This window comes from Balaenoptera musculus, chromosome 4 (assembly GCF_009873245.2).
Source record: "Balaenoptera musculus isolate JJ_BM4_2016_0621 chromosome 4, mBalMus1.pri.v3, whole genome shotgun sequence".
Classification (NCBI taxonomy): Eukaryota; Metazoa; Chordata; class Mammalia; order Artiodactyla; family Balaenopteridae; genus Balaenoptera; species Balaenoptera musculus.
The window spans coordinates 138,006,291-138,034,254 of NC_045788.1; the positions used below are offsets into that span (position 1 = coordinate 138,006,291).

The 27,964-nt window shown below is 41.7% G+C and overlaps 1 protein-coding gene across 8 annotated transcripts in view; it reads right to left on the reverse strand.

Moving 5' to 3' along the window:
- ERG (ETS transcription factor ERG) overlaps positions 1-27,964 on the reverse strand; it is a 285,554-nt gene that overhangs the window by 12,282 nt on the left and 245,308 nt on the right. For 4 of the 8 annotated variants that reach the window (XM_036851459.1, XM_036851460.1, XM_036851461.1 and 1 more), the window contains 3 exons: positions 10,482-10,685; positions 9,560-9,640; positions 7,533-7,604 (listed from right to left, as the gene is read on the reverse strand). In XM_036851459.1, the coding sequence (XP_036707354.1) occupies positions 7,533-7,604; positions 9,560-9,640; positions 10,482-10,685 (357 nt within the window). The remainder of the gene's footprint in view (positions 1-7,532; positions 7,605-9,559; positions 9,641-10,481; positions 10,686-27,964) is intronic. The other 4 variants (XM_036851463.1, XM_036851464.1, XM_036851466.1 and 1 more) reach the window with 2 other exon arrangements.

Sequence of the window (27,964 nt, forward strand, 5' to 3'; positions counted from 1 at the left end):
GACCGTAGAGCTGAAGTATATGCCAATGATTTCTTTTTGTATTTATAATGTATTGCTACTTGTCCCATAAAACTTAATCACACTTTGCATATGCAAATTTAATAATTATACTTCTGCATCCTCAGTGCAAGTTCTATTAATGACTATGACTCTAAGTCATTTCAAGTTTCCTTTAAAAATACATTCCAGAAATGTTATTATGCATGTTCTTACAAACTGTGCCTACATAAAGCTGGGGAGTGGGGTGGCCAGCTACACGCAATTTTATTACAGAACGATTTCAAAACTACGACTTCTTGGATTGACGGGTCTCGGTCCAATGCCGTGTGTCATTCTGGGCCAGCTGAAAGCCAAAGCCAGGTACTTCAGCAGGTGTTCTGCTGCCAGTCACCTGGAGATGACTATAAAATCTCACCTGGAGAGATTTTAAACTTTGTTTAAAACTGGCAGTTAGGTGGGTCAATCTCGAAAAAGCTTGTTGACTGTGTTGCAGAAGACACGTCTCTTCCTAGTTTCATATCCCAGAGAGAACAGCAATGAAATGCAACGTGAAATCCAACGCAGAACTGCCTTAATTTATTTGGTCTGTTTGGCTACAAGCATCTCGACTAGTGTGGTCTGTGAAATCCTACCCTCCAGAGCTTTGGTTGAGTTCGATAATTTTTCTTTTGAAACTCTTCTATTGCTCACCACTCCCTCTCCACTGGCATTTCTGTATTTTTGGACTGTAAGCATTTCCCACCCAGTTCCTCAGATTCTCACTTTTCTGGTGTTGAGGTTACACATGGGAATTAAATCTGCAGTCGCTATCAATTTACAACTAACTTTCAACTTAAGTCGCTGGGAGCACTTGCACATAGATTCTCATCTAGTTGCATTTTGTCTAGAAAATGGTTAGGCAGAGTTTCAATTTGAGAATTGTTTCAGAAAGAAAAATCTACTAGCAGGGCAACTGTAACAGCATCTCCCCTACTTTAGGAGCAGACAGCCGTATCAATGTGGGGCTTCTGTCTACCAAGTGAAAAAGCAAGAGAATCCAGAAATATGTTCTAGGTCCTTGTTTCTCCGCAGACCAGCAATATCGGCAATGTCTGGGAGCTCGTTAGAAATGCAGAACCTCACTCTAGATCTACTGAATCAGAATCTGCATTTTACCAGATTCTGGTAAACAACAAAAAAAATAGAGCTACCATATGATCTTGCAATCACACTCCTGGGCATATATCTGAAGAAAACCATAATTAGAAAAGATACAGGCACCCCCACTGTTCATTGCAGCACTGTTTACAATAGCCAAGACATGGAAGCAACCTAAATGTCCATCAACAGAGGAATGGATAAAGAAGATGTGATACATGTACACAATGGAATATTACTCAGACATAAAAAAGAATGAAATAATGCCATTTGCAGCAACATGGCTGGACCTAGAGATGATCATACTAAGCGAAGTAAGCCAGACAGAGAAAGACAAATATCATGATATCGCTTATATGTGGGATCTAAAAAATATGATACAAATGAGCTTATATACAAAACAGAAAACAAAAAAAAAATGATACAAATGAGCTTATATATAAAACAGACACAGAAAACAAACTTATGGTTACTAAAGGGGGGGAGGGATAAATCAGGAGTTTGGGATTAACATATACTCACTACTATAAATAAAATAGATAACCAACAAGGACCTACTGTATAGCACGGGGAACTATACTCAATATTTTGTAATAACCTATAAGAGAAAAGAATCTGAAAAAGAAAAAATATATATACATATATATATATATATATATACACAGTTTTATATGTATATATAAAACTGAATCATTTTGCTGTACATCTGAAACTAACATGATATTGTAAATCAACTATACTTCAATTAAAAAAAAGAATCTGGGGGCTTCCCTGGTAGTGCAGTGGTTGAGAATCTGCCTGCCAATGCAGGGGACACGAGTTCGAGCCCTGGTCTGGGAGGATCCCACATGCCACGGAGCAACTAGGCCCGTGAGCCACAGCTACTGAGCCTGCACGTCTGGAGCCTGTGCTCTGCAACAAGAGAGGCCACAATAATGAGAGGCCCGCGCACCGCGATGAAGAGTGGCCCCCGCTTGCCGCAACTAGAGAAAGCCCTCGCACAGAAACGAAGACCCAACACGGCCATAAATAAATAAATAAATTAATTAATTAATTAAAAAAAAAAAGAATCTGTATTTTAACAAGGTCCCATTTGACTTGGGTGTACACTGAAGTTTGAGAAAGCCTGTTCTAGACAATTTCCATTATTCTTTTCTAAAAATCTGTGTTCCTACAGATAAGGATTTCAGAAATGCTATCTGAGTGTGTTAATACAAATAAATGTGTGGAAAGAGTTCTAGATTGAATGCTTTTACCTGAAATATGAGAAATGGAATTAATAGCAAGTGTCAGTAGTTAGTCTGTTACTACTTTAAACATAAAGACATTGCCCATGAAATGTGACTGGAAGAAATCAAACACCAAACTACTAACAGGAAAATATTTTGAAACTCTTAATTCATAAAGTCCTTCTCAGAGTGTGTAACCTCATCAAAATATTGAGTATTGCGTGTCTCATCTTCCCTTGAAAATCAGTCAGGACCTAAACAACTCCAAGTCTGATTTTTTGCCAAGAACTGGAGATGTTTATATGAACAATGATTAATGTGTTCATGAACGTATTGCCATGGAAGATAAGTGGGCTTTTGTTTTTGTTCATGGAATTCTGCTCCAGTGTTCTCTTATCAGCTACCGATCACAGGCCATGGGCACCAAGCCCCCCCCCCACCTCCTGTGGGATGTGACATTGGGGATTGTTGAACTAAGGCTTGCTGAGATGGGTGACAATCATCTCAGTGACCCTGTCAGCAGCTACAACACCTCAAAGCAGAGCCAGCTTTGAGCAGTTCTGCTTTTTGGCTCCTTGAAAAATTATTACTCTGTGTACATTTGCTATTTGCCCCTTATGGAGAGTAGATCATAAGACTTCTAGTAAGAACACCGTTTACATTTCATTTTTGGTGGTCATTTCAATCCACTCTCCATTTCTCTTCAACTTTCATCTTCAAGGTCATTAACTCATACACTTGGCAGAAGGTCCTGTGTCAGGGAAGGCTGCTTTCTGGCATGGGTTCTGCTATTTTTTTTCTGTAACAGACTGTGTTTTAAAACTGAACTTTATAAAAGTCATTTCACAGGCAGCTGAGGGTTACCAAAGAAGTACGCTATATGCCATGATATAGACCAAAGACCATGAAAACTACAAATAGGGAGTTTGACTGGTGTTGGCTCCCTCCACCCCAGCACCTTCGTTTATTTTCTGGGAGTCAAGATCAGTTCCTGATTCTGAATGAGACTCCTTCCTGCAACCACTCCCTTCCCTAGACATCAATGATGTAAGCAAGCATCCTTGCTGCCCTTCCTGCAGGATTACGTTCACCAAATTTTACACTCTCCTTTCATCAAGATTACTGAAGAACAGCCCACTAGCCCTCTTGACATCCACCCACCACTTTATTTTTTTAAAGGACCAGAACTTGGATCATGGGAGAGCTTATCCTCATTCTGGGGATCCATGCCACATTTTCAAAGTAACTCTAGAGGTCCCTGGTTGCACTGGATGTGAAAGGTTGAATTTTGCCAGCTCTCAATGAACTTAGATGCTAATGGCAAAGACAAAGACCGACAGCTATTGACCTAAACCAATCTATAAACCCCTATTTAATGCAAGCAATTTTCAGGGTCAAGCCTACTAACATGATTAAATCACTCTCTCTTGTTTTCCTCTAGCTCTCCCTACAGTCTTCTAAACTCCTCTGTCAAAGACATGGAGATCTGGGGGCATTTTGCCTTCCCTTTTCAACTAGGTGTACAGATGTACAGATCTGTGGTTAGAGTACAGTTAGGGCAAAGCCAAGAATGCATTTTCAGCCACTTGCTGTGATACAGGCTTTACTTAACTGAGGACACAGTGCATTGGCTGTGTCATCTTGCTATGACTGGAGATGCTGAATGGCACTGAGCTGCAAACTCCAAAGGAGGAATCATTTCAGATTCCGAGAAACCCTTGAGGAGCACCAGCTGAAAAGGGAAAGTCAAGGCTGCACTTGCAGACCCAAGTCTCCAGTCTCCTTCGATAAAATCCTAGATGCGTATCATGGTGCGTGGATTACCATGGTGATGGACGAGGAGAAGGTGGGGTTACAGATCGTCCTGGGCACACACCAGAGCTTTCACATACACTGCTCCTAGGATGCCAGGCAGGGTTCACATCATGAGGTCAAAAACCAGCATGCAAGTTTCTCTGAGCCAGACCTGTCTCTGTTTATGCCACTTGAGGCCTCAAGGGGCCATGGCCATGTGTTCATGGTCAAAAAGCATGTGTTCAGCAAAGAAGGAGGGTGTTTACAGGGGAGATGGGGAAAGGGCTTCTGGTCATAATAACTGACTACCCAAGAAACACATGCGACACCATGAAATTCGATCATAAAAAAAGAACGTAAACGGATCTGCCTATGTGCTAGCACTTTCTAAGAGGAGAGGAGAGACTCATCTAAATGCTAATTCAACAAAGGGATCATGAAAGAGGGTGCATTTTGAATCAGGAAAATTTGGATAAAATTAATAGGAACAAGCATAGAGGGGATGAGGCATGAACAAAAGAGTATATTGTCCATCATGTGTTATCCTGTAAGGTCACTGAACAGTCCCAGACAATTGGTGGGGGGGCGAAACTGAAACGACAGGGCAGGCAGTAAGGGGACTCTGGAATAAATGATCTTTTTGGGAAGCTGGGCCATGACAAGAAGAAAAGGTAGACGGGGGTGGTTACTTGAGGAGGAAGGAAAGGAAGGAAGTGGGGAGGGAACACTGGGAAGCTGGACTCAGCAGGATGACACAGGTGGGAGGAAGGAGTCCTCTGTCTCCGTGGACGTGGGATTAGAGAAATGGATGGACACCAAGAGTGTCCATCAGCAAACCAAGAGTGCAGGGGAACGGGAACTCGTGTCTCTGTCCCCAAGGACCCAAGGACCTCTCCCAAGAAAAGTCAGCAACCAGCTCTTCTGAAAGCAGTCAGATACCCACCAACCAAAGGGACACAGTCAGATTCCCAGTGACCCCCTCCCCCCATGATCTGCAACACCCATCCCCCCTGACCCATCACAAACTTCTCCAACTGCACCGTTATAAGCTTTCACACTCACAAGACCATTCCTGCAAGGTTGATCACTGGTCCACCCAAGGTATACAAACAAGTCTATTCTCCAAGTTTGAATCCCTCAGTCTGGCTGACAGCAAACCGTTCTCTGGCTCATTCACTCTGATGTTCAATTCTTTGTAGCTCAGACACTAATATTTGTATCGCCTTTCAGAATCACAGCAGCAATCATCAAAACACATATTTTAGTACAAATCAAGTCTCTTCCAAGTCACACTCGAATGACAGACCCAAGAAAAGAGCATTATCAGGGCTTTGCTAGGTGAATTAGCGTTTGCCACCCTTGTCTCCCCCTGGGCTGAAGCACAGAGCGGTGTCCCAGCCAGAGTCCTCCAGGCCACTCTCCTCTCTGACACCTGGACGCGCCGTATCTTCCAAATCCACCATATCCTCAAATAGGGAGCAAAGGAGCTCCAGGACCCATTGTTCCGTCTATGAAGCAACAGGCAGCCGGCCGGCTGCTCCAACCATCATGTTGAACGAACTCATGCGGCCACACAGCCCTGACACCAGCTCACAATCCCTGGCTTTTGCAACTAGAGGCATCCATGAAATTGCTTCAAACAAACAAACAAATAAGCAACCCATGGCCAAATGTTTCACAGATAGCTTTGACTTCGGTGAGTATGTATGGAAACTTCTTTAAAACACTCACAGAACCATTGTGATTTTCCTACACTTCCCATGTCCTCCCAAGGGACCATTTACTGGCGGTAAACTCAGGAATGTCTAGAGCTAGTGTGACACATGCACTTTCATTGTCCTTTCTCAGTACCCACGGCGGGTTTCTTTAGGGTCAATCTAGTTCACTCCAGACCCCGGGTCTTGTCCACGATCAAATGGCCTGTGTCAGAGGTAACTAAGCACTATCGCCAAGACTTTCCACTATGCTTCCCAGGAGGAACGGTGGCAGACTTTATGAGGTTAGAGGACAGAAAATCGCCAGCCTGAAGTCACAGTACCAGGGCTGTGTCAGGGTGAGAAAAACTCCAAGAAGCATCTTCACCCGGGCTATTTAGCTCACTGGCCCCCTTGTCTTTTTCACTGGGAAGAAACAGCAGCGCCAAGCTTAGTGCCTGGGACCAGTTCAAACTAGGACTTGGGCAGCCTGGACACATGACAGACGTCCAAGAGCAACAGCTTGGGTCTAAGAAGATGTCAGTTCTAGATCCACGTGTGAATAGCGAAAAACCATCCCACAGCCCTAATCACGACTCCTCAGCTGTGAGGCTGGCATGTGTCATCCAGTTCATGGGGCTGCACATCCCAGCGAGGGGACAGATGTTTGAGCCATGCTTGCCCAATGTCACCCCCTCCTTCTCCACCTGGCAACACCTAATCCTCCTCTGGCATATGGTCCTTCCTCTGCAACGCTTCCTTCCCCCTTTCATGGAGGGATGAATTCCTTTCCCCTCCTGTTCCCACAGCCTCTGTCGTTAGAGGTGTTGCCTCTACTATAAAGTCAGTGCTTTAGGTTAAACATCCACATCTGTCTCTCCGGCTCTAGGTACCTAGCCCGTAAGGTTAAATGTGTATGTGTGTGATGTTTCTGGCTCTAGGTGGCTTTACATCTAGAAACATCTAGAGCTTTAGGCTGTGTGCCTGTGGGCTTGTTCTCTGCTGCACCCCCGTGGTTGGCACTCAGGAGGCTCCATGGATAACTGTGGAATGAACAGGCCAGCTTTCTGAAGACAGGAAGCTTTCTAAAGTCTGGTTCATCCTTAGATTCCCAGAATCTAACATCATGCTTGGCACTAACAGACACTTGATAAATAGTGATTCCTTTCGTGAATGACGCATAAATTAATAACCTAATCAAGTCATCGGGAAAGACACAAAGTAAGACTCAGGTGTAAATATGATTGATTACATGCTTCTGCTCTGAAAGACTGGCTCTCGTGACAGCTGGGAACCAGTCACTAGTGTTAGGGGGCTGCCTCCTGCTCTGTGCTGTGCCTTGAGGACGGATAGATTACACTTATGTCCTTCTGTAAACTCGAAACCGGATGGATTTCTTATCTCCAGGCATCCAGGATGCCTTCTTGGCCCATCTGTCTTTGAGAGCAGCTAGTGAAGGGGCTGACCTGCTTATAATCCCACAGTTCAGGGACTGTTCGCGTGAGCTCTGAATGGAACGGTCTGATTCTAGGCGCCAGATCCACAGAGGCAGAATACGACTGTTTAGAGGTCCGATCCAAGATCAGCTGTCTTTGTGTCTCGTGACATAGGTCACGGATCTCACAGGACATCCTGGGATGTCTCTCAATAAAGAGATTACACAGGGGTGTTTTCGTACCTGGCCTAGTTGTAATTCTTTGCGTAGCTTCAGGATATACTGAAGTATTTGGGAAAATAAAAGCTGCACCCCCTGCAGACAAAAGGAAAGACAAAACATGTGAAGGTCTTTTGCTGTGGTCGTTGATCTGATCTCAGCAATAGCGCCTCATCTACTTTGCCCCGTGACAACCAAGGGAGGTGGCCTACTAGAACCTGCCATGCCAGACTCCGGGAGAAGGGACTAGCACACGGGTCAGAAACAGATGCTGAAGATGGAAGAGATGTGACTCTCTCTGTGCCCCACTTGGCACAAGGCGTCTTGTGTTTTGATTTTACAGCTTCCTCCTGAAGCCCATCTGTGGGTCTGCCCATCCCCCTGCAAGCTCATTTTACTAAAACAATTCTATGGTGGATGTTTTAATTTTCAAATTGTATAAAACCCATAAAACACTTAACAGAGCCCTTGGAAAGTAGTACGAAAGAATGATAAATATTTTGCCAAAGAATCTATGGATCTTTTTAAAAATTAATCCGTATCTCTGTTCAGATGCACATTTTCCCTTTCTCTCTCTCCATCAGTTCTCAAATTGTTAGTGGAACTAATTCTCTTTTCACAGGTCAGTCCGTTTGGAATTTGTTGTCCTGCTTTTCGATTGCTTCTATGTTTAGCAATAGGAAAAATAATGAAGTCAGAGCTTTCCTGACACTTTCATCCTCTGCTAAAAATTTTTTAAATGACTAAGAAATTATCAGAAAGTGTGTGTATCTCCAAGGCATTTCCTATGGGAGGGGAATTACTTTGTCTAAGGTGCTTGCTATTTCTGGCCACAAGGTCATTAATAGGCTGATTGTGTAACCTACATTGAAAAAGTGTATTATTGACTCAAAGCAATTTTTTTTTAAAATTTCAGATTAAAAGCACAACATTCTGGCTATTGGAGATCAACTAGCAATCCCTTTGTAATACTCAAGCCTGGACTCACTCACATCATACATTTAAAAATAACATGGCAAGTATTTGGAAAATGGCTGTATCCCTATGTGAGGGGTGATCATGAATTTGCTGGCATGCCTATGAGGGGTTACTGAAGTCTTTCCAACACTAGATGGTTTTCTCCCTAGCCTGCTGGTGGCAGAGGGTCCCTGCAGGCTGATAACAATGGGGTGAGCAGCCTGAGGCCATGCTTCTGTAAGTGTCTCCATCACCAGGGAGGAAATGGGTGTGACCAGGACCACATTCATCCACAGAAAGCCCAGTCTCTACTCTCAGCCTTTACTAGGAGGGGAGGGAGGAGGGTTAGCCAGGAAGAAGCATCACGTTAAACTCTATCAGGCTCAGGCAAAAAAATAAAATAAAATAGATAAATAAATAAAATGTAGAATCAATGGTTAGACATAGAATAGCAGGTATGTAGTTAGTCACTAATTTCAAATCTTCCGAAGTCATAACACAGTTTCCCTCACAACAAAAGCTCCCCAAAAGTAACCGACATTCCCTCCTACTGCCTTTTGCAAATGTACAAAGACTGTGCAAGAAGATTCAAGTCAAGTTGAATGGCCTAAAACTTTACCAAAAAGGGGAAAGCAAAACTCCTGCTTGTCCTAGTAAACATTCCTTTAAGAATAAAAATTTTAAAAGGAAAAGAAGAAAAAAGGAGCATGCTAAGGGCCCCTTTATATGGAACATGCTTTTAGTTTCTACAGTCAGCACAGAGCATATTTGAGGACTAACAGCAGCAGACTGTAATCCAGCAAATGTGAGCTGAGGCTACGGCTGAAGGCTAATTCTGCACATCTCCTGGCTGAAAGAAATCCTTTGACTGGCAAGGGAAGCGGGGGAGTGTTCAGAGACCAAAGAGTGCCTCCTGCCTTGAGGCTGTGGTACCGCCAACACACAGCCTCAACCTACCAAGGACCCCTCAACCATCCACCTCTGACTTCTGCCTTCCTGATGCACTGACTGTCCCACATTCTACCTGTAAAGCATGCAACCTGTAAACAAAGCCCTACACTTGTCCTGGGGGGAAGGGGCAGGGCCAGCATTACCTGTGTTTCTAGCATGCATTAACCGTGGAGAGTTTTGTAAGGCTTTATCAACATCATCTGAAGTCAAATGTGGAAGAGGTGCTACAAAACAAAACAAAAAGCAACATCCAAATGAAAAAAGAGAGAGAGAATTACCTTCCTTGAAAAAAAAAAAAAAAAGAAGAAAAAGAAGGAAAACATCCACCCCACTCCCCACCCTATTATCATGGGCTGCTTGGAAATCTCTCCATGGCCCTGCTACTGGTTAGCATGTTAAAACCTAGATGGGGATCCATATTGAGTTCAGGGAAGAAGTGTTTGGGATGCCAAGCAAAGCATTTACACCAAAGAGTTCACACCACCCACTGTTGCACTATCTCTACTATCTCCTTCTGATCATGCTTGACATTTGAAATATTAAAGCATGCAGCAGACTCTGTGGATTCATGCCTCTCATTGCCAAGACGCCATTCCCATTGTGACAGGCTAAGCCACATCTCAAGATACCAAGTGAAAATGTTCCTCATTTTGTGTTCCAGTGGGATATGAAGGGGAGCTTGGTTTGGCTTTAGGGAAGATAAACTCCACAATTCCCATCAAGTAGGAGCCTTTCCATAATGTTTCTATTTCTATTTGGGCATCATAGAGATGAAATAATGTGTGACCAGATAAAGCTCTGTTTCCCTTTGGCATATGATCTTCTTGGCTGGGGGACCCTGGAGGAGGCAGCTGAATGGTAGTTGACTTTGCCACTTCTCGTAAAAGCACTGACTACTTCTCATTACGCAATCACCTAAGTCATCACTTATAAGCATTCTCTCAGATCCTAATGGGAACTGGGTTAGGGCAGCAAGATGCTGTCGGCAACTGGGCTGAACCCTCGCATCTTACGTTAACAAGGACCTCTCGACAGCGCTCTCTGTGGGAGCGGGGACTGCCTTACTCTCTCTGAGGTAGTGGAGATGCGACAGAAGGATGTCAGCATTGTAGCTCGGGGTGAGCCTCTGAAAGTCGTCTTTGGTCATCTTGCACAGCTCCTTCCCGTCAATATTCTGGAACAATAAGATGTCGACGTCCGGAAGGCCATATTCTTTCACTGCCCACTCCAGCCACTGCCGGACATGGTCCGTACTCCATAGCATAGGATCTGAAAGGGGATGGAAGCGTATTTGGTCAACTCCTGAAGACAAATTTCTGGGGTAGAGCCATATCCCAGGCGGGATCTCCCACCAGCCATAGCTATCCAGAGCATCCCCTCCCACTCTTCCAGAAGCACAGCCTCAAGCCAGGCTCAGGGACCAGTCCGAGGAGAATGTCTGAGGAAGACCAACTGACTCACAGTCAGAGATCATTGTCTTTAAAGTGAATTGTTCTGGAAGTTTAGGATTATTCACACCACCTGCCCTTTCATTGCTCAGATAATCTAAAGTTTCCTGTAGGGATGGGATTTTCTTTTCATTAGTTTCTTTTAATTTTTATTTATTCATTTATTCATATAAAAATATGTGTGTGTGTGTTTGTATATATATACATGAATCACTTGGCTGTATACCTGAAACTAACACAACATTGTAAATCAACTATACTTCAATTTTAAAAAGAATGGGAAAAAATGAATAAGAATAAATGAAAACTTTCTTTCCTCAGAAAACTACTGGTATCTTTATATGAAATAAGAGCAACACATATCAGGAAGATGTTAATTACAGATTACCAAAAAAAAAAAAAACCCATACAGTATTTGTATGAAATACTGAAAAATACTGACCACAGAATTGGAGATGATGTGTAGGTCAACCAGAACCCTAGCACTTCCCAGGAGCTAGTGTTTCTAAGAGAGAGCCGTCAGTTACATGCTTTTCCTGCAGAGAACTTGGTTTTGCAACTAACTCACACCTGCAGGAGGCAAGCTGGCTGGGGGGCTTTCACATTCCACAGCTGGGGCACAAACACCCCACAGGATGCAGGCGGTGTCATCACGCTTTGCTGCCACGTATGGGAGGGGACCCCTGTATGACCAGGAGAGCAGGTCTCTGGGGAAAAGGAGCAGGTGATCCCCAACGGAAACACAAGTTGGGACTACCCCACACAAACAGCCTGGGTGGAGGGGTACCCAGGGCGCTTCGCCAGCAGACGGGGCTCCTCCCTGGGGTCCCTGAGCACAGAGAGACACCTGGGCAAAGGAGCAGGAGCCCAGAGTCCTGATCCCAGGGTCTCTCAACGCTGCAGCCTCCAGAGGCTGCTTCTCCTTTCTGTGTCTGTTTCCCATGTGAAATGAAAGCCTTGGTCTGGGTCCTCTGGACAGGCTCATAGAAGGCAGGCGTGCCACGATACTCAGATCATCATGAGTGAAAATATCTGCTGTGGGAATACATCACCCTTTTGAATTGCTTTCTAGCTAATAGTTTTAGAAGCTTGTTTGGTCTTACTAATGTTTCAGGCTGCTCAAGAATGGGCATGCGATGTGCTGTTGGGATACATTTTCGGTTTCCAGGGTCAGTAGCAGTAACAGTGAGAAACAGCCAGCCAGCCACGGTCACCAGAATTCTCCTCCCTTTCTCCCTCCCTCCCATCCTTCCTTCTTTCCTTTCTTTTTCTTTCTCACTCTCTTTCTGCTTCCCCCTCCCTCCCTTCTTTTGTTCATTCCCTACTTTTCCGTATCTTTTTTAATAGAAAGAAATTCTTTCAACTCCAATACAATGCATCCCTAACCTATTCCCCTCCTGGACACTCCAGGAGGGACCACTATCCTGAAATGATACATGCATCATCCCTATACACATCTGAATACTTTTACCATATCCACTGTATATATATTGTTGTGTGCCTTTAAGTTAACATAAATGGTATCTGATTTGCTTTTGGCGTTCGGCACTGTATTTTCAAGATGTGTCCAAGTCAATCCATGGAGGTATATTTCATCATTTAAGCCGCTCTCGGATATCCCCACCCCCCCACAAATATACCCAACTTACTTATCAATGAAGACCCCTGTGTCTCCCTCCCCACCCACATGTGAAGCAATCTGCATTGGTCCACAGCCTGGGTTCCACATTAGAATCATGGGGAGATAAAAAACTACTGATGTCTGGTCTCACCCACGAAGATTCTGAGTTAATTCTGCTGGAGGGCAGCCCGGCTATTAGGGTTGTTAAAAGCTGTCCAGGTAATTCTAAAGTGGTTCAGACCATCTACCCTGGGGCTTCACTACTCAGAGTGTGGTCGTGGGATCTAATTAGAAATGCAGAATCCCAGGTGCTGCCACAGGCCTACTGAATCAGAGTCTATATTTTCATAGGATTCTCAGCTGATCTGTGTGCACGTTAAGCCTGAGAAAGTGCTGGCCTAGGTGAGTACCTAGATGTAGAATCGCTGGTCATAGGCCCCATGTGTAGAAGCTATAAACTAAGAACTCTGGTTCTGCTACAAAGCGCACAACATCTACAAAAGCTCAAATGGCAGTGTTGACAGAAAGCTGTGCATATTCCTTTGTAATCCAAACACATGGAAACATTTTGTTAGCCTGTGAAAACCGAATGTGTATTGGGAATGTTAACTCTGTCCAAGTCACTGAAGTTCAGATGGCTCTTTGCCATTGGGTCAGCATTCTGCTTTCAGGGATAAAATGTTCTAAACTCCAGAATGTTTCCATAGAAAGTCCTTTTTTTCCTTTTTCTCATGGTATGTCATGACTCCTCATTATTCAGGAACAGATCATATATTGGTCTTAGGATGCCCTGAATTCAAGTCCCCTTTCCTTGGTTCTCTGCAGAGGACAGTTAAACGGCCCTCTCGGAGAGAAGACCCTCCCTTCCACAGGGGTCCCCAAGCCATTTCCTATAAATTCCACCACTAGGTATTAGCCAAACTCTTCTTTCTGTTTTGTTTTGCCTTTAACAACCTGGAAGGACTATATTTTGGTGTAACTACTTCCTAGAAATCAGTTCATTCTAGGAAGGCATTTTCTTCTCTTAATGGTGGAAACAGATATTCTAAAAATGATACATAAACATCTTCCTGAAAGTTCCTGGGTTCATGTAAAAACGGTCAAATGACATCTTAGGAAGATAGCCCAAAAAGAAGTCCAGTCTCTCCAGTATCCCTTGGTGTGCCTGTTAATTGGTTTCCCTCGCTAAGCCCAAGGTTGTAATGGCTTATTCAATTTTCCTTTAAGGGAATCACATGCAAGACCCCAGAGACCAATTCCTCCTTGACCTGCCCTGTTATAATTCTTAAATTCTCACTTTGGATTGGTCAAATGGCCATTCTCTTGTACTGCTGGCCTGAGCGTAAATTGCTACAACCTTTCCAATGAACAATTTGGCAATACATTTCAAATGCCTTTTAAAAAACTGTGTGTATAGTCTCTAAACTAAAAATTCCACTTCTAGAAATTTATCCTTAGGAAATCAGAGAGGAAGTGCGCAATGATTTATTTTCAAGGATGTTCTTTGTAGTGTTGTTTATAATAGCAAAACATTGGAAACACCCTAAATGTCCCACAGAAAGAGAACTAGTTAAGTTGTTGTACATTTAGGAACAGTCCTGTGATATTTAGAAACTAAAAATTACACTGCTGAATGTAGTTATTGATATGAAAACTGTTCAAAATAGATTAAATTTAAACATTTGAAACATTATGGTAGAATAATTATATTTTGCAAAGAAATATAAACATAACCATGGAAAGAATTTTGGAGAGATATACAGTGAAATGGCAACTACTGTCTCTGAAAAAAAGGAATGGAGATTTTAAAGTTTTCTTTTCACTAAACTTTATCTTCTCTCTTTCCTACAATACACATATAATACTTGGGTTAAAAAGTTATTTATAAAAAAAAGTATTCTCTATGTTTCAAAATCAAAACAAGGTTTTATAAAGGATTATATATATATATAATATATATACATTTGTTAAAGTGTTTTTATAAAACTTTCAAGAGTATAATATTTTAATGTTACTTTCTCATACAGTTTGTTAATGGAAATTGCTTCATTTGAAAAGAATAAAATTACACAAAGTCAGGTTACTCCTGTATCCTTTTGGAATTTGATCTCCATACCTCTGCCCTATACATTTATAAGCAAAGAATATTAAAAACAAAATACGGCCACTTGATAAGAGTAAATGAGATGTTCCTTTCTAACCTGTCCCTGGGGCGTCATTACTCTGGACCTACTCTACAGGTGTAAAGAGAACAGTCTGGGGGCTTCCCTGGTGGCGCAGTGGTTGAGAATCTGCCTGCCAGTGCAGGGGACACGGGTTCGAGCCCTGGTCTGGGAGGATCCCACATGCCGCGGAGCGACTGGGCCCGTGAGCCACAATTACTGAGCCTGCGCGTCTGGAGCCTGTGCTCCGCAACAAGAGAGGCCGCGATAGTGAGAGGCCCGCGCACGGTGATGAAGAGTGGCCCCCCACTTGCCACAACTAGAGAAAGCCCACGCACAGAAACGAAGACCCAACACAGCCATAAATAAATAAAATTAAAAAAAAAAAGAAAAGAGAACAGTCTGCAAGGGGCAAATCCAAACTCTTCAGCCTAGAGCACGTGACTCTTAGGTTTCGAGGCCCACCGTCTTCATAGGTATCATCCCCAGTCCTTCCCCAACCCCTTCATCCTACACACATCCAGCTGGCATCTCCTGAGCCCACACCCCCTGCCTGCGCCCACACACCACCCACTGCTTGAGGACGCGCCCCTTCTTGCATCCTCACCCACACTCACTACCTGCTTTGGGTGTCTGTCCTCCACGCTCTTGAGGTGTAAGCACTTATCGTGAATCTCTGGGCAGGGAACTGATAACAAGACAGGAGGCCCTGTCCCTGCCCTGATGGCAGAGCCCACCCTGGGCTCCCCACAAACTCCCTGGGCCAGGCATGGATGGTGTCACTGTAGACAGTGTTGTTTAGGGTTCAGGTCAGTGTGTGGGGTCCCAGCTCACTCCTCAACTCCACAGAGCGCCCAGTAGAAGCTTCCAGGTCTCCTCCATGGCCCATGACAGGTCAGCAAAGTTTTCTTGCTTCTGGCCCACCCACCGTAACAGAAGGGAGCTCACAAGGTCCCACAAGATTCAAGAGGCCTTATCTCTTTCCTCAACTATGCATGTGAAGGAGAAAGGGGAGGGGGCAACAGGATGAGCTCCAACCAAGGGTCACCTTTGCCTCTGTTCAGGGGTGGCATCCCACACCCTCTGCCCCAGGAAGTGATGCAGCTCAGAACCTGCCACCTAACCTCACGACTGAGTCTGGATTTTTGTGGTTTTTTTGTCATTTTATTATTATTTTTTTAATTGGAAGTATAGTTGATTTACAATGTTGTGTTAATTTCTGCTGTACAGCACAGTGATTCACTTATACTTAAATATACATTCTTTTTCATATTCTTTTCCATTATGGTTTATCACAGGATATTGAATACAGTTCCCTGTGCTATACAGTAGGACCTTACTGGTTATCTATTTTATATATACTAGTTTGCATCTGCTAATCCCAAACTCCCAATACGTCCTTCCCCTAGCTCCCTCCCCCTTGGCAACCACAAGTCTGTTCTCTATGTCTGTGAGTCTGTTTCTGTTTCGTAGATAAGTTCATTTGTGTCCTATTTTAGATCCCACATATAAGTGATATCATATGGTATTCATCTTTCTCTTTCTGACTTACTTCACTTAATATGATAAGCTCTAGCTGCATCCATGTTGCTGCAAATGGCATTATTTTGTTCTATTTTATGGCTGAGTAGTATTCCATTGTATATATGTACCACATTTTCTTTATCCACTCATCTGTTGATGGACATTTATAAAACAATGTGTAGACTCCAAGGACCCATAGGATAATGACTAAGCTGAATTTAACTGAGTTATTGAGCATTTACAATATACACAAGTATTTCAGGGATTCAGAATTGGCCAAGACAAAGATGCTGAGAATCTACTGAGGTAGGCAGCCATGAAGACAACCCACAAAGCAGAATGAAATCTGTGTTATCCAAGCAGGATGGGAGTACAGAGAAGTAGCAACTGATCCCAACCAGGATAAAAGGGAAAGGCTTCACCAGAAGGGTTTGGCTTGAGCCCGCATTAAGGATTTTGACAGAAGTAGGGTGATAAAAGCAGAGAAGACCTTTAGTTTAGGGGAACAGCTTGAGCCCAGCTTCACACCCACCGAGGCATGAAATATCTGATGGTTTTGAGGGACATGTGAGAAGTTTGGCGTGGCTGGAGTGGAGGGTTTAAGAGGGAGCACAGAGACATAGGAGGATGGAAATGAAAGTTGGAGACAGATCAAGGAGAGCCTTGAGGATCTTGCTAAGAAGGCTAGACTTTATGATCTAGGAATTTCAGAGTCATTGAAAATGTCTGAGGAATCAAAGAATGTCTTAAATTACATCAAGCACAGCAAAGTTGGTGATCAAATAAAAGGCTTTATTGGGAGCCAGAATACCCATATTTGGACTCTGATTCAACCGTTCTTTAGATGTAAAAGTTAACCTCTCTAGAATTTGTTTTCTTTTTGCTGTGGGTAATTAAGTGAAATGTTAGGGGAAGAGAAAAGTAAATGAGATAACGTATGTGAAAGCACTTTGCCAACAATAACACATTACAGAGCAATAATGCATCCACGCACTGGATTTTGCATTGCAAAGTCTGCTAAAATGAAATAAACAATCTATTATCACAGGGTCAGCCTCTTCCTCTAAACACAAAAGTCTGATTTATCACTTTATTTTAAGAAGTTTTCGGAGGTGCTTCTGTGAGATGAACCAAGAGCCACTGCAGATAAGTTGTTTTGTTTTCAGCCCTCCAGTCCAATTGTTTTGAAAACATCTGTGTCATCACTCCACATTTCGTGGACATCAAAATGGTAAAGCCCCATAGTACAGGGTAAAAGAAAAAGGAAGCCATCTCTCTCTCTGCAGTTTCTTATTTGTATCTTAGATTACATGGTTAATATCCAAAAGTTTTACAAATGCTATTCCAGTAAACTGGGATTAAAACAATAAATAAAAGCAAAGCAGAGTTGCACCGTTTAAGGTTTGGGTGGGGAAGCAGGGGGAGGAGGGACAAGCAGTGGGTGGGATTAGGGTTGAACATTTTTTTTACATTTCCCTGAAACTGGATTCTGCCCTAGTAGAGTTCCACTGCTGCCAGGAAAATATTAAGTAGATATTTAAATTAAGCAAAAGGATATTGCATTGCTGAAGACATACTGTGCCTTCTTGAAACAAAATACCTCATGTAGGCAAACATCCTGTTTCAGAGACCCCCAACCCCACCCCAGAGGAATGAATAAAAGCAAGATTAAGCAAGAACCAAATTGGTGATAATATAAGCTCTGAGTGTCATTTTTCTTGAACAGTATCAATGTAAAATACTGGCTTCCAGAAAGAAAAATCACCCTTGGTAATGAAAAAATACCAACAAAAATAAAATGTACTTCTAAATCATATCAAAATCCTATGAGGTCTTTGTTTATAAAACCAGACCTTGGTGAGTCTGCCAGTCTGCTGTCCCACACACTCAGAAGCCTGCAAAAATAAGATTTAGCATGTTGCCTCCTCATCGGAACAGACTTTACATTTATAAAGAAGCTTAATAAAGAGAACTAGCTCACATTTGAGCTTCACTCCACAAGAACTTGAACTTTGAGCTCAAGTAAAGAGCCTTCATCAAGGTTACTTCTGAACCCTTTCATTTCCATACTATGAATGGGGCTCAGTTACTGTTTTGATAATTACTGATTTCTAATTTTACGGCACTTTGGCCAGTGAAGGAGGTATAAGATACTGATTTTTTGAATACTGGTTGTTACTCCTTTGGTGGCCAATTTCTGCAGATTGACCATGCTTAAAAAGAAGGCTTATCTTCTAATTGTTGAGTGCAGGTTTCTATGAATAACCACTAGATCAAAATTAGTAATGCATATATAATTTTCATGTCATTGATCTATCAGAGACTGAGAAAGGCAAATTTAAATCTCTCACTAAGGTGGATTTGTCTATTTCTCTGTACAGTTCTTTATGTATTTTGAGGCTATGTTATTAGCTATACACAACTTTATCATTGTTATATATTCTTCATAAATGTAAACTGTTTTTATTATGTGATAACCCTCAATTTTCTCCAGTAATGTTTTCTGCTTTCTGTTTCCATTCTTGTCAGCTTTATTTTGACTGAAATTTAACTACTATATCTTATCCCATCTATTTGCTGTCATTCCTTCTCTGTGTTAGATGTTTGTGTAAATAGTATATACATAACTAACTTTAGAATATTTTTTTTAAATCTACTTCATCACTTTCTGTCTTTAATGGCAAGTTTGGTCTACTTACATTTATTGTTACTGATATATCTGATTTCTACCATTTTATGCTTTCTATTATTGCTATGGCAGTTCTTTATTTCTCCTTTCCAAATACCTGATTGGATTGATCTATTTTTCTTTGTTCCTTTTTTGTTTCTCTACTTGTTAATCTTTAAACAAAATCTAAAGTTAATCACCAAATGTCCTTTTCCCACAGAATGGAAGGAATTTAGGAACCCTCCACACTAGTCATTCATTCTTATAAGATAATGTTGGCCAATATTTTTATTCCACCTTATTAGAGTCTGTGGCAGGAAAAAAAAGAAAGGTTAAGAGCCCAGAAGATAACTAGAGTTTTGTCAGTTTCTCCCAGCTCACTGGAGATTTTCTTCTACTGCCCTCTGTGCCCTGTTTTGTTGTTGAGAAGTCTGCTGTCCTCATAACTGTCATTATTTTCAGATAGTCTGTCTTTTTTCTTTAGTACTGGCTCTAAAGTACTTTGTCTTTGGTGTTCTTCAGTCTCACCATAATGTAATTAGAGAAGATGAATTCTTATTTATCCTTCTCTGACTGGTGTTTCCTGTACTTGGAGAATGGTTTTGTCCATCAATTTTGGGAAAGTCTTAGTCTCTTCCAATATTTCATCTCTTCCGTTCTCTTTATTTTCTCTTGCTGGAACTTCTATTAGATCTACATAAGACATTACTATGAGTCCTTCCCAACTGTTGACTTTTTTTCTCATTTTCCACCCCTTTATCACGTGCTGCACTCTGAAAACAATCTCAAGTCTCCCTTCTCTAATTCACTCTTTGATGTTTTCAAATCAACTGTTTAATCCATCTACTGAGTTTTTGGTATTTTTTGATGCTGAATTTTGAATACTGTTTTGTGTTTCTAGGAATTCTATTATTTCTTCCTCAAGATTATCTGTTCTTTTCCGTAATATCTTCTTCCTCTCTTTTTTTGTTCCTTCTTTTATGTATCTAGTCACTTTTAAATCTATTCACTTTATATTCTCTATCATACTTCAATTATCTAATATTCTGGAGGGTTTAATCATGTTGTCTGTTGTTTCTGCTGAATCTTGGTCTTGGTAGATTGTTTCTTCCTGTTTTCATAATTTTGGGTTGCAGAATCATTTTCTGTGGGTCTTTGTAGGAATTCTGTAAAGCCTGGATTGAAGGCAAGCTTCTCCAGGAAGATTTTGTACTTACTTCCGCCAGGTGCCCAAGGTTATCACTGGCTCATAACTACTTTTCAATGGTTAATTTCTCAGACTCAGGATTGTTGGACCACACAGTTGTGTGCATGTGTGTATAGAGTAAGGGGAGGGATCAGGTCCAACTCCTGCTTTGTGCAAGACCAAGATCTCATTTCCTGCCCCTAATTAACCTTTAAAACCCAAATCTCTGTATTATAGACATTGGAACCCCACCCCCATTCATGCCACCTAAGACAACCAGGTGACAACATGAGAATGGGCTGCCCTGTTCTCAGTTCCCCCTTTTTTTTTTTTTTTGTCCCTAAGAAATTCACTGGCTTTCTTCTCAGTTCAGCTATGCATTTAAAAGGATGTTAGATTCTATGCATAATTTCCAGGTGCTCCACAAGAGATCCTTTTAAGTTCAATATTTTACTAGAACCAAGAGTCTTCTCTGCATATTTTTTACCCATTTACTCTAAAACTTTTCCATTTTCAATGCAGCTGTCAACCTAGCTCACACTATGCTCCACTTCATTTATTAATTAATCAATTGTCAAAAATTAATTGTACAAAAAAAAAAACAAAACCAAAAAAAATTAATCGTACATATGAATTGTTCAATACCCTACAGCACAAAAACTGTAAAAAAAAATGTGCCTACTTTAAACTCTCTGAGAATCAACTATTCCATTATGTATTTTATTCAAAACATACATGACTACATTATTTTTGTTGGGCTCTAAAGATACCTTTGAAATTCTGACATGCCAAGATATTTCAGTGGATGGAGACATTCTTGACTCCTCTTGAGTGGATTATCTAGCTTGGGGATTTTGTTTTTCTTTACTTGTTCCCCCATTACCTCCCCTTAGTTATTCCGTAACAACGCTGCTTATGTTCATCATGTTTTAGAAATGGAGTGATTTGTTCCATTTCCAAGTCTCTCCCTGCTTGGGTTTTCTTTCTTTGCCCCTCTTTACACGTTGGTGTCCCTGGAGTTTTGTCCTCGGTCCTCCACTCTCCTCACTTCATAGATATCCCTGGGCGTCCAGGCTCTCACGTTCCAACTACAACACGCATGCTGTATTGGTTTCCAAGGGTTGCCATTAACAGAGGACCACACACTAGGTGGCTTAAAACAACAGGAATGTGGTCCCTCATAGTTCTGGAGGCTAGAAGTCTGAAATCGAGCTGTCAGGAGGGCTATGCTCCCTCTGGGACTCTGGATAAAATTCTTCCTTTCCTCTTCCATCTTCTGGCAGTGGCCGGCAATCCTCAGCGTCCCTTAGCTTGCAGCTGCATCCTTCCAGTCTCTGCCTCCATCTTTACATGGCCTTCTCCCTGTGTCTTCACATCATCTTCCCTCCATGTATGTCTGGGTCCAAATGTCCCCTTATGATAAGGACACCAGTCGTTTTATCAGGCCCACCTTTGTGACCTCATCTTGACTTGATCAAATCTGAAAATACTCTATTTCCAAATCAGGTCACATTCCAAGGCACCAGAAATTAGGACGTCAACATATTTTTTTGTGGGGGAACAATTCAACCCGTAATACATGCTTATCCCTTGAGTCTAGGGCTTTCTCCCAAACGCCTGACCAAATATGAAGAGAAGAGCTGCAATTTTTGGAGGTATCACTATAACCCAAGCACTGTTGATGCACTTCACACATATGTCTTATTTAAGCCATACAGCACCATATGAGGTAGGCATTACTATCATCCTTATTTTAGTGCCAAAAAAACTAAGGATCAGCAAGATTAAATGACTTCCCAGAGCCAGAAAACGGTATAGTTTAGAACTCAGGTGCAGTGACCCATGATAAAGAATTTTAACCCTATGCTCTACATGGGCCCACTGAACTGCCTTGTGTGTATCCCATGGGTATCTTAAGTACAGGATGAACCAAACCAGAGTCATCTATCTTAATTTTTTTTTCTACATTTACTAACATCCACCCAGCCATTCTTGCCAAATCAAAGCTATTTTCAATGCGATTCTTCTCTTGGTTTTCAGGAAAAACAGAGAAATCATTATCATCATGGAAATGTAAAGGTTAAGGGCTGAGCAACAGACGATCTTGAACATCTCCTTTATCCCTTGACTTATTACTTACATCTCCTTTGAAAAGGCCATTTCAGAATCTACAACAATTTAACAGATTTATTCCATCATTCTATTACCTTGTGTTCTTCCTGGACATTTTTGATCATGTAGGATAGGAATAAGAGCTCAGACTATGGATTCAGACAGAACTGGGTTAGAATTCTGGCTCTCCACATCATTGGCTAGGACATCTTGGGCTACTATCTTATTTTCCCTAGTTTTAGTTTCTTTATCTGTAAAGTGAGAATAATAAATAGTCCCTAGACCATAGGATAGTTGTGGGATTTAAGTGAGATAATCCCTTTTTAATAAAGAACATGGCCAACTGCCTGACAACAGTGTGCACTCAACAGATGGTGACTGTTGCTATTTCTGTCTTTATCATTTCAGTCACACGTATAACCCAATGGCAGTTTCCTCAACTCAGCTCATAGTTTAAAAATATAATTAGTTTTGACTTTAGGATTTAAGTTTTGGTTGGTTTGGTTGTTTAGTTGCTTGACTTAGCATAAAAAATTGTAACCAGAAGCTTATAGAAACACATTCCATAATGCAGACATAATGGGAGAGATCTTTGGAAGTCTTTAGAGGCATGACAAAGTAAAATAAAGAAATGTATAGTTTATAGGAAAAATGTGTGGTTACCAAAGGGGAAAGGGAAAGGGGGGTACAAATTAGGGGTGTGGGTTAACAGATACAAACTTTTATGTATAAAATAGATAAGCAACAAGGATAGACTGTATAGCACAGGGAATAATACCCATTATCTTATAATAACCTATCATGGAGTATAATCTGCAAAAATACTGAATCACTGTGTTATACACCTGAAACTAACACAATATTGTAAATCAACTATACTTCGATTTAAAAAAAAAAAAAAGAAATGTGTAGCTTTACCAACAAGTTCTTTAAGTATAAATGAGCACAGGCCTGGGAATTGGCTCTGGTCTCACCCATCTCTGCGTGTGTCCTCGGGAAAGTTGTTTCACCTCCCTAGGGCTCGATTTTCTCATGTTTCAGAGTTTTATGATAGTTAATTGTATGTTTCCACTTGACTGGATCATGGGATGCCTAGATATTTAGTTAAACATTATTTCTGGGTGTGTCTGTGAGGCTGTTTCCAGAAGATACCAGCATTTGAATTGTGAGACTGAGTAAAGCACAGACAGGGAGATGGGGACAGAGAGAGAGAAAGATTGGTTCTGCTTCTTTGAAGAACCCTGACTAATACAAAGCTGAATGAAGACCATCAAGAATCTTGTACATCCATCTCCTATGATTCTGTTATTCCCACTAACTAAAGCTGGATTCCCATTCACTCAAATAAATGCATGCTTACTGGCTTCTGCACACGGGCCACGAGCTTGCTGCTTTGTCTGGTGGTGAAGAATATGCAAAAGACATAATCACCAACTCACGATGCTCACAATCTAACAGAACAGACAGGCTTATAAATAACTAACTCTAATAAGATTAAATTGTAGTAATATGTTGGTCATCTGAGCTTGGTTGGAGAGTGTATTCTTCTATTGCTTGTTATTCATCTGCTTTAAAGCCCAGCTTGGAGATGTCATATGTAGAAAGGACCCTGTGCAGGTGATGAGAGACTTCTGCCACTCTGAAAATTCAAAATCCTGACTTTCTAAGAAACCAGATCAGCAAAGACTCACACTGGGCATATGCTCTCTGTCTGCACCGAGCTGTTCGCTAATGTAACTCACTCTGTCCGTGGAGGATGTCACAAGAAGCAGGCTGCCACTACATGGTACTGCCACTGTGGCAGGAAGGTGGCCACAACAGTAGCCTCAGTGAAGCCCGAACATAAAGTCCAGGGATCCTGCTTTTAGGATTCTGCACCAATAAAAACATTGCCTTCCCTGTGAAACTTTTTTGAAAACAGGCATTAATTCCCCAAATAGCTCTTTTTATGTTGGCCACCAGGAAGCTCAGAGCCATACTGGAAGCTTAGCTACAGCATCTTGGCCAAGCTTGTGGCCAAAATGGCTGCATTCCTCCTTCATGTGACCTTGGTTTTCCATTAATATTTGTAATTGCCTTAGTACTGATCTCTAATTTCTAACTGATCAGTAGCTTGGTTCACATGATTATCAGTAGTTTAGTTCACAAGGCATCTCAAATCCTTCATGGAATTAAATGCTATATCCAGTATACAGATGCATTATAGAATATAATATAAAGCCAAATAAAGTGTGGCGATGAAAGAATTGGTAAGACGTTGGCAGAGAAGCAATGAAGGTGCCAGCAGATCAAGGATGGCTTCCTAGACAGGGTGGATTTCAAAGATGCCTTGAAAAGTGAGAAGGATTTGTTAGCAGAGAGAGGAAGGGCATTCCATCAGAGGGAACAGCATGGGCGAGGACACTTGTGACAACGCAGCACAGGAGTAGAATGATGTGACTGGAGGGCAGGACAGGGTAGGGTGGAGGTTGCAAAGGGATTTAGAAATCTTGTCATCAGGGAACAAAGGAAGCTTTTCTTTACTAGTCATGTTTATAGTCATCTTGTTCCTCAGCTATTTTGAAACATTTGTCTGAATCATTCATTTGAGCTCTTAATCATACTCTCTGCTGTCACGAATTACTTAACTTCATGTGGCTGGGTCTTATCTGCTTCTCACAGGCTTTGGTCATTTCCTCTGTGACTGGTGTGAGAGTAGCAAGTACTCAGTAAATACCTCGCGGATTGAGTAGAAGTTGCCCTGCAGGGAGGGCCTGAGGAAGACACAATACAAGAAGTTCTAGCCATGTGTGTTTGGGGGCCGGGAACAGGGGGTTTTAAATCATATAAGAGCTTTTATTCTTGGTGACTAGAATATTCTAAGTGCTCAGTAAATGAATGAATGAATGGATGGATGGATGGATGAATGAATGAATGGATGAATGAATGAATGAAGACAGGGAGCCAGTTAAAAGATGAATGTGGCAACTTTTTGTCTCTGAGACTTCTGACTCCCATGAGCATCTGTGCTCAAAGTGGACATTTAGAAAATAAAAATGGAAGTGTTTGAAAAGCCCCATGCCTTAGCACTCATTTTAGGGAATAAAAATAAAGAAAAAGAAAAATCTTCTCAAAATGATGTAAGCTGCTGAAACCAGAGGTTCTGTTGCATTTTGGTCAGCATTTTGCAACTCTGAAGAAAAGTGGATGAAGACCGTGCCTTCCTCTTTGCCAGCTCCCTCAGTTAGCACATCGCTGAGCATATTGTCAAGGCCAAAAAAATAACAGCGACGGCCGGAGGCCACCTGGCACACAGAGGGACAACATCGCTGCTGCAGAGGCTTCCTCAGACATCGCAAAACCTACGTTCTCTAGAACATATTAGTTCCACTGTACAAGGGGGACCCATTCTTTCTAAACATCGATCTGTGTTCACAGCCTTGGTGAACAAGAATTGGAAATACCACCTGGAAGTCAGATTCCCGGGTTGTCCCCGAGTTGACTCGGCTGTTGATGGGAACACAGTAAAATGTATAAGGCTGAGTATTGCGCTTGATCTGATCTGTCTGAATGGAGCTCAGCGCTGCCACCAATGAATGGAGCCGCGGGGCTTCTTCCTCAGCTCTCACACTGTGTTTCGTGCCTTAAATGGCCCTGGATTGCCCTGTGAGGGCCTTGATGCAGGACCTTTACAGAATTTATTGTGCCAATCAATGACAGCCCCCAAAACCCATCTGAAGGGAAAAGCTTTAGGACAATTCTTTCTTTTGCCAACTTCCTTTTCTAAATGATGCCTTTATTTCAAATAATGAAGGTGTATGAAAGCAAAATCTATTTAGTGTCTTCTATCTAGCTTAGAGCACCTCAAACCTTAGAATTCATGAAAATCACACAGGAATGTGTTAACAATGTAGAATCCTCAACCCCACACCGGGATTCATAAAATTTAGAGACGGGCGTTTTTAAATCACAAGTCTCCCAGGGAATCCTGGTGCAAGTGGTCTGATCATACTTGGGAGAAACATTCCCCAGTCAGCCTCCAAATTAAGCTGAGCCAACAAAGAGCCATTTAACTGGGTCCCATGTCTAGGGCCCCTCTTATTAAGACTGATTTCACTGAATGATACTTTGATCTACAACTGTGAACATAAGAAACAGCCCAACACCCTGAGATGTAGACCTAGATATACAGATATTCACACCAAATAGATAGATAGATAGATAGATAGATAGATAGATAGACAGATAGATAGACAGACAGGCAGGTATGATAGATAGATATAAATGATAGAGACAGATAGATAAATGATAGATAGATATAGATAAATGATAGATATACAGATGATAGAAAGAATAGATGATTGATAGATGATGAAAGAGAAAGAAAGAAAGAAAGAAAGAAAGAAGAAAGAAAGAAAGAAAGAAAGAAGAAAGAAAGAAAGGAAGAAAGAAGAAAGAAAGAAAGAAAGAAAGAAAGAAGAAAGAAAGAAAGAAAGAAAGAAGAAAGAAAGAAAGAAAGAAGAAAGAAAGAAAGAAAGAAAGAAGAAAGAAAGAAAGAAAAAAGAAAGAAAGAAGAAAGAAAGAAAGAAAGAAAGAAAGAAGAAAGAAAGAAGAAAGAAAGAAAGAAAGAAAAAGAAGAAAGAAAGAAAGAAGAAAGAAAGAAAGAAAGAAAGAAGAAAGAAAGAAAGAAAGAAAGAAAGGAAGAAAGAGGGAGGAAAGAAGGAAGGGAGGAAGAGAGAGAAAGAAGGGAAGAACAGGGGTGATGTATTGTCCAACCACTACACTTTGAGGCGGAGGGGCACAATCACCCACCTTGCCAGGATGACAGGTGTAAGCCAGGGTTTCCCAGAACGTCTGGCATCTCTACTGATTATTTTTCTTGTGCCTTCCCTGTTACCCTCCTACAATAAACCAAGGAACACATTTATCTCTAGACTCAGAATTAATAGCTGGGCCGTCTTTCCCACATTTGTTTTCTTTTTATTCTAGGGACACTGAGGCATGTATTGATTGAGGCATCCCTTTCACACAGCCTGCTGACACCTTGGACCCAAATAACACCCGCTTTTTGCAACTGTGCAGGATTTAAAAGTTTGCGTTAAACATATATACATATATACATAAACATACAAAACCCCCTCCTGGTATCACCGTCTGTTAAGTTCTTACGTTAGCCCATGTTCTCTATCTGTTTACTCTGAAAATGGATTCTGTCTTGTTCCTTTATTTATATTTGTGTGAGCTTTCTTAAATCCATTTGGAAACAAGGAGAGAGTGTAAATATATCCAATGAAGGTATATATTTATTCATTAGGGTTATTTTATGAGTTTCTTTAAAGCTCTTGAGTTAAAGACAGTGAGTCTCAAAACCAGGAACTTGGAGAAGTGAGGAATTCAGGTACAAGAGCCCAATCTGAACACAGACAATATCCCAGGTTCTGCTTTTTCTTCTCGCTAACACACCAATCTTCAGGCCAGTGTGTATCAGGACCATTTTTAGGTCTAGGACATGAATGTCAGTATGTAGGTGATTGATGGTGCAAGTGCTTCGGAGTAAATAATGGGGTTTTTTTTGGTTATCTTTTTGATTTGCACTTATGAGTGCCAATCAATGTGTTTAAGTAGTAGGAACAATATGAACCAGTCAGAACCAGGTTTGGAGAATTCTACCTAAGTATGCAGAGTTCTCTACACCCAAAACGTGCCTGAGTGAGGTGCCTGGATCCCAGAGCTGGGGCCTAAGGTACAGAGGCAGCAGCTGACAGAGTGGTCCCCACGTCCTGCCATCTCTACACTGGGGGATTTTCTGGATTGTGCAACACAGCTCTGTGTGTGTGTGTTCATCTGT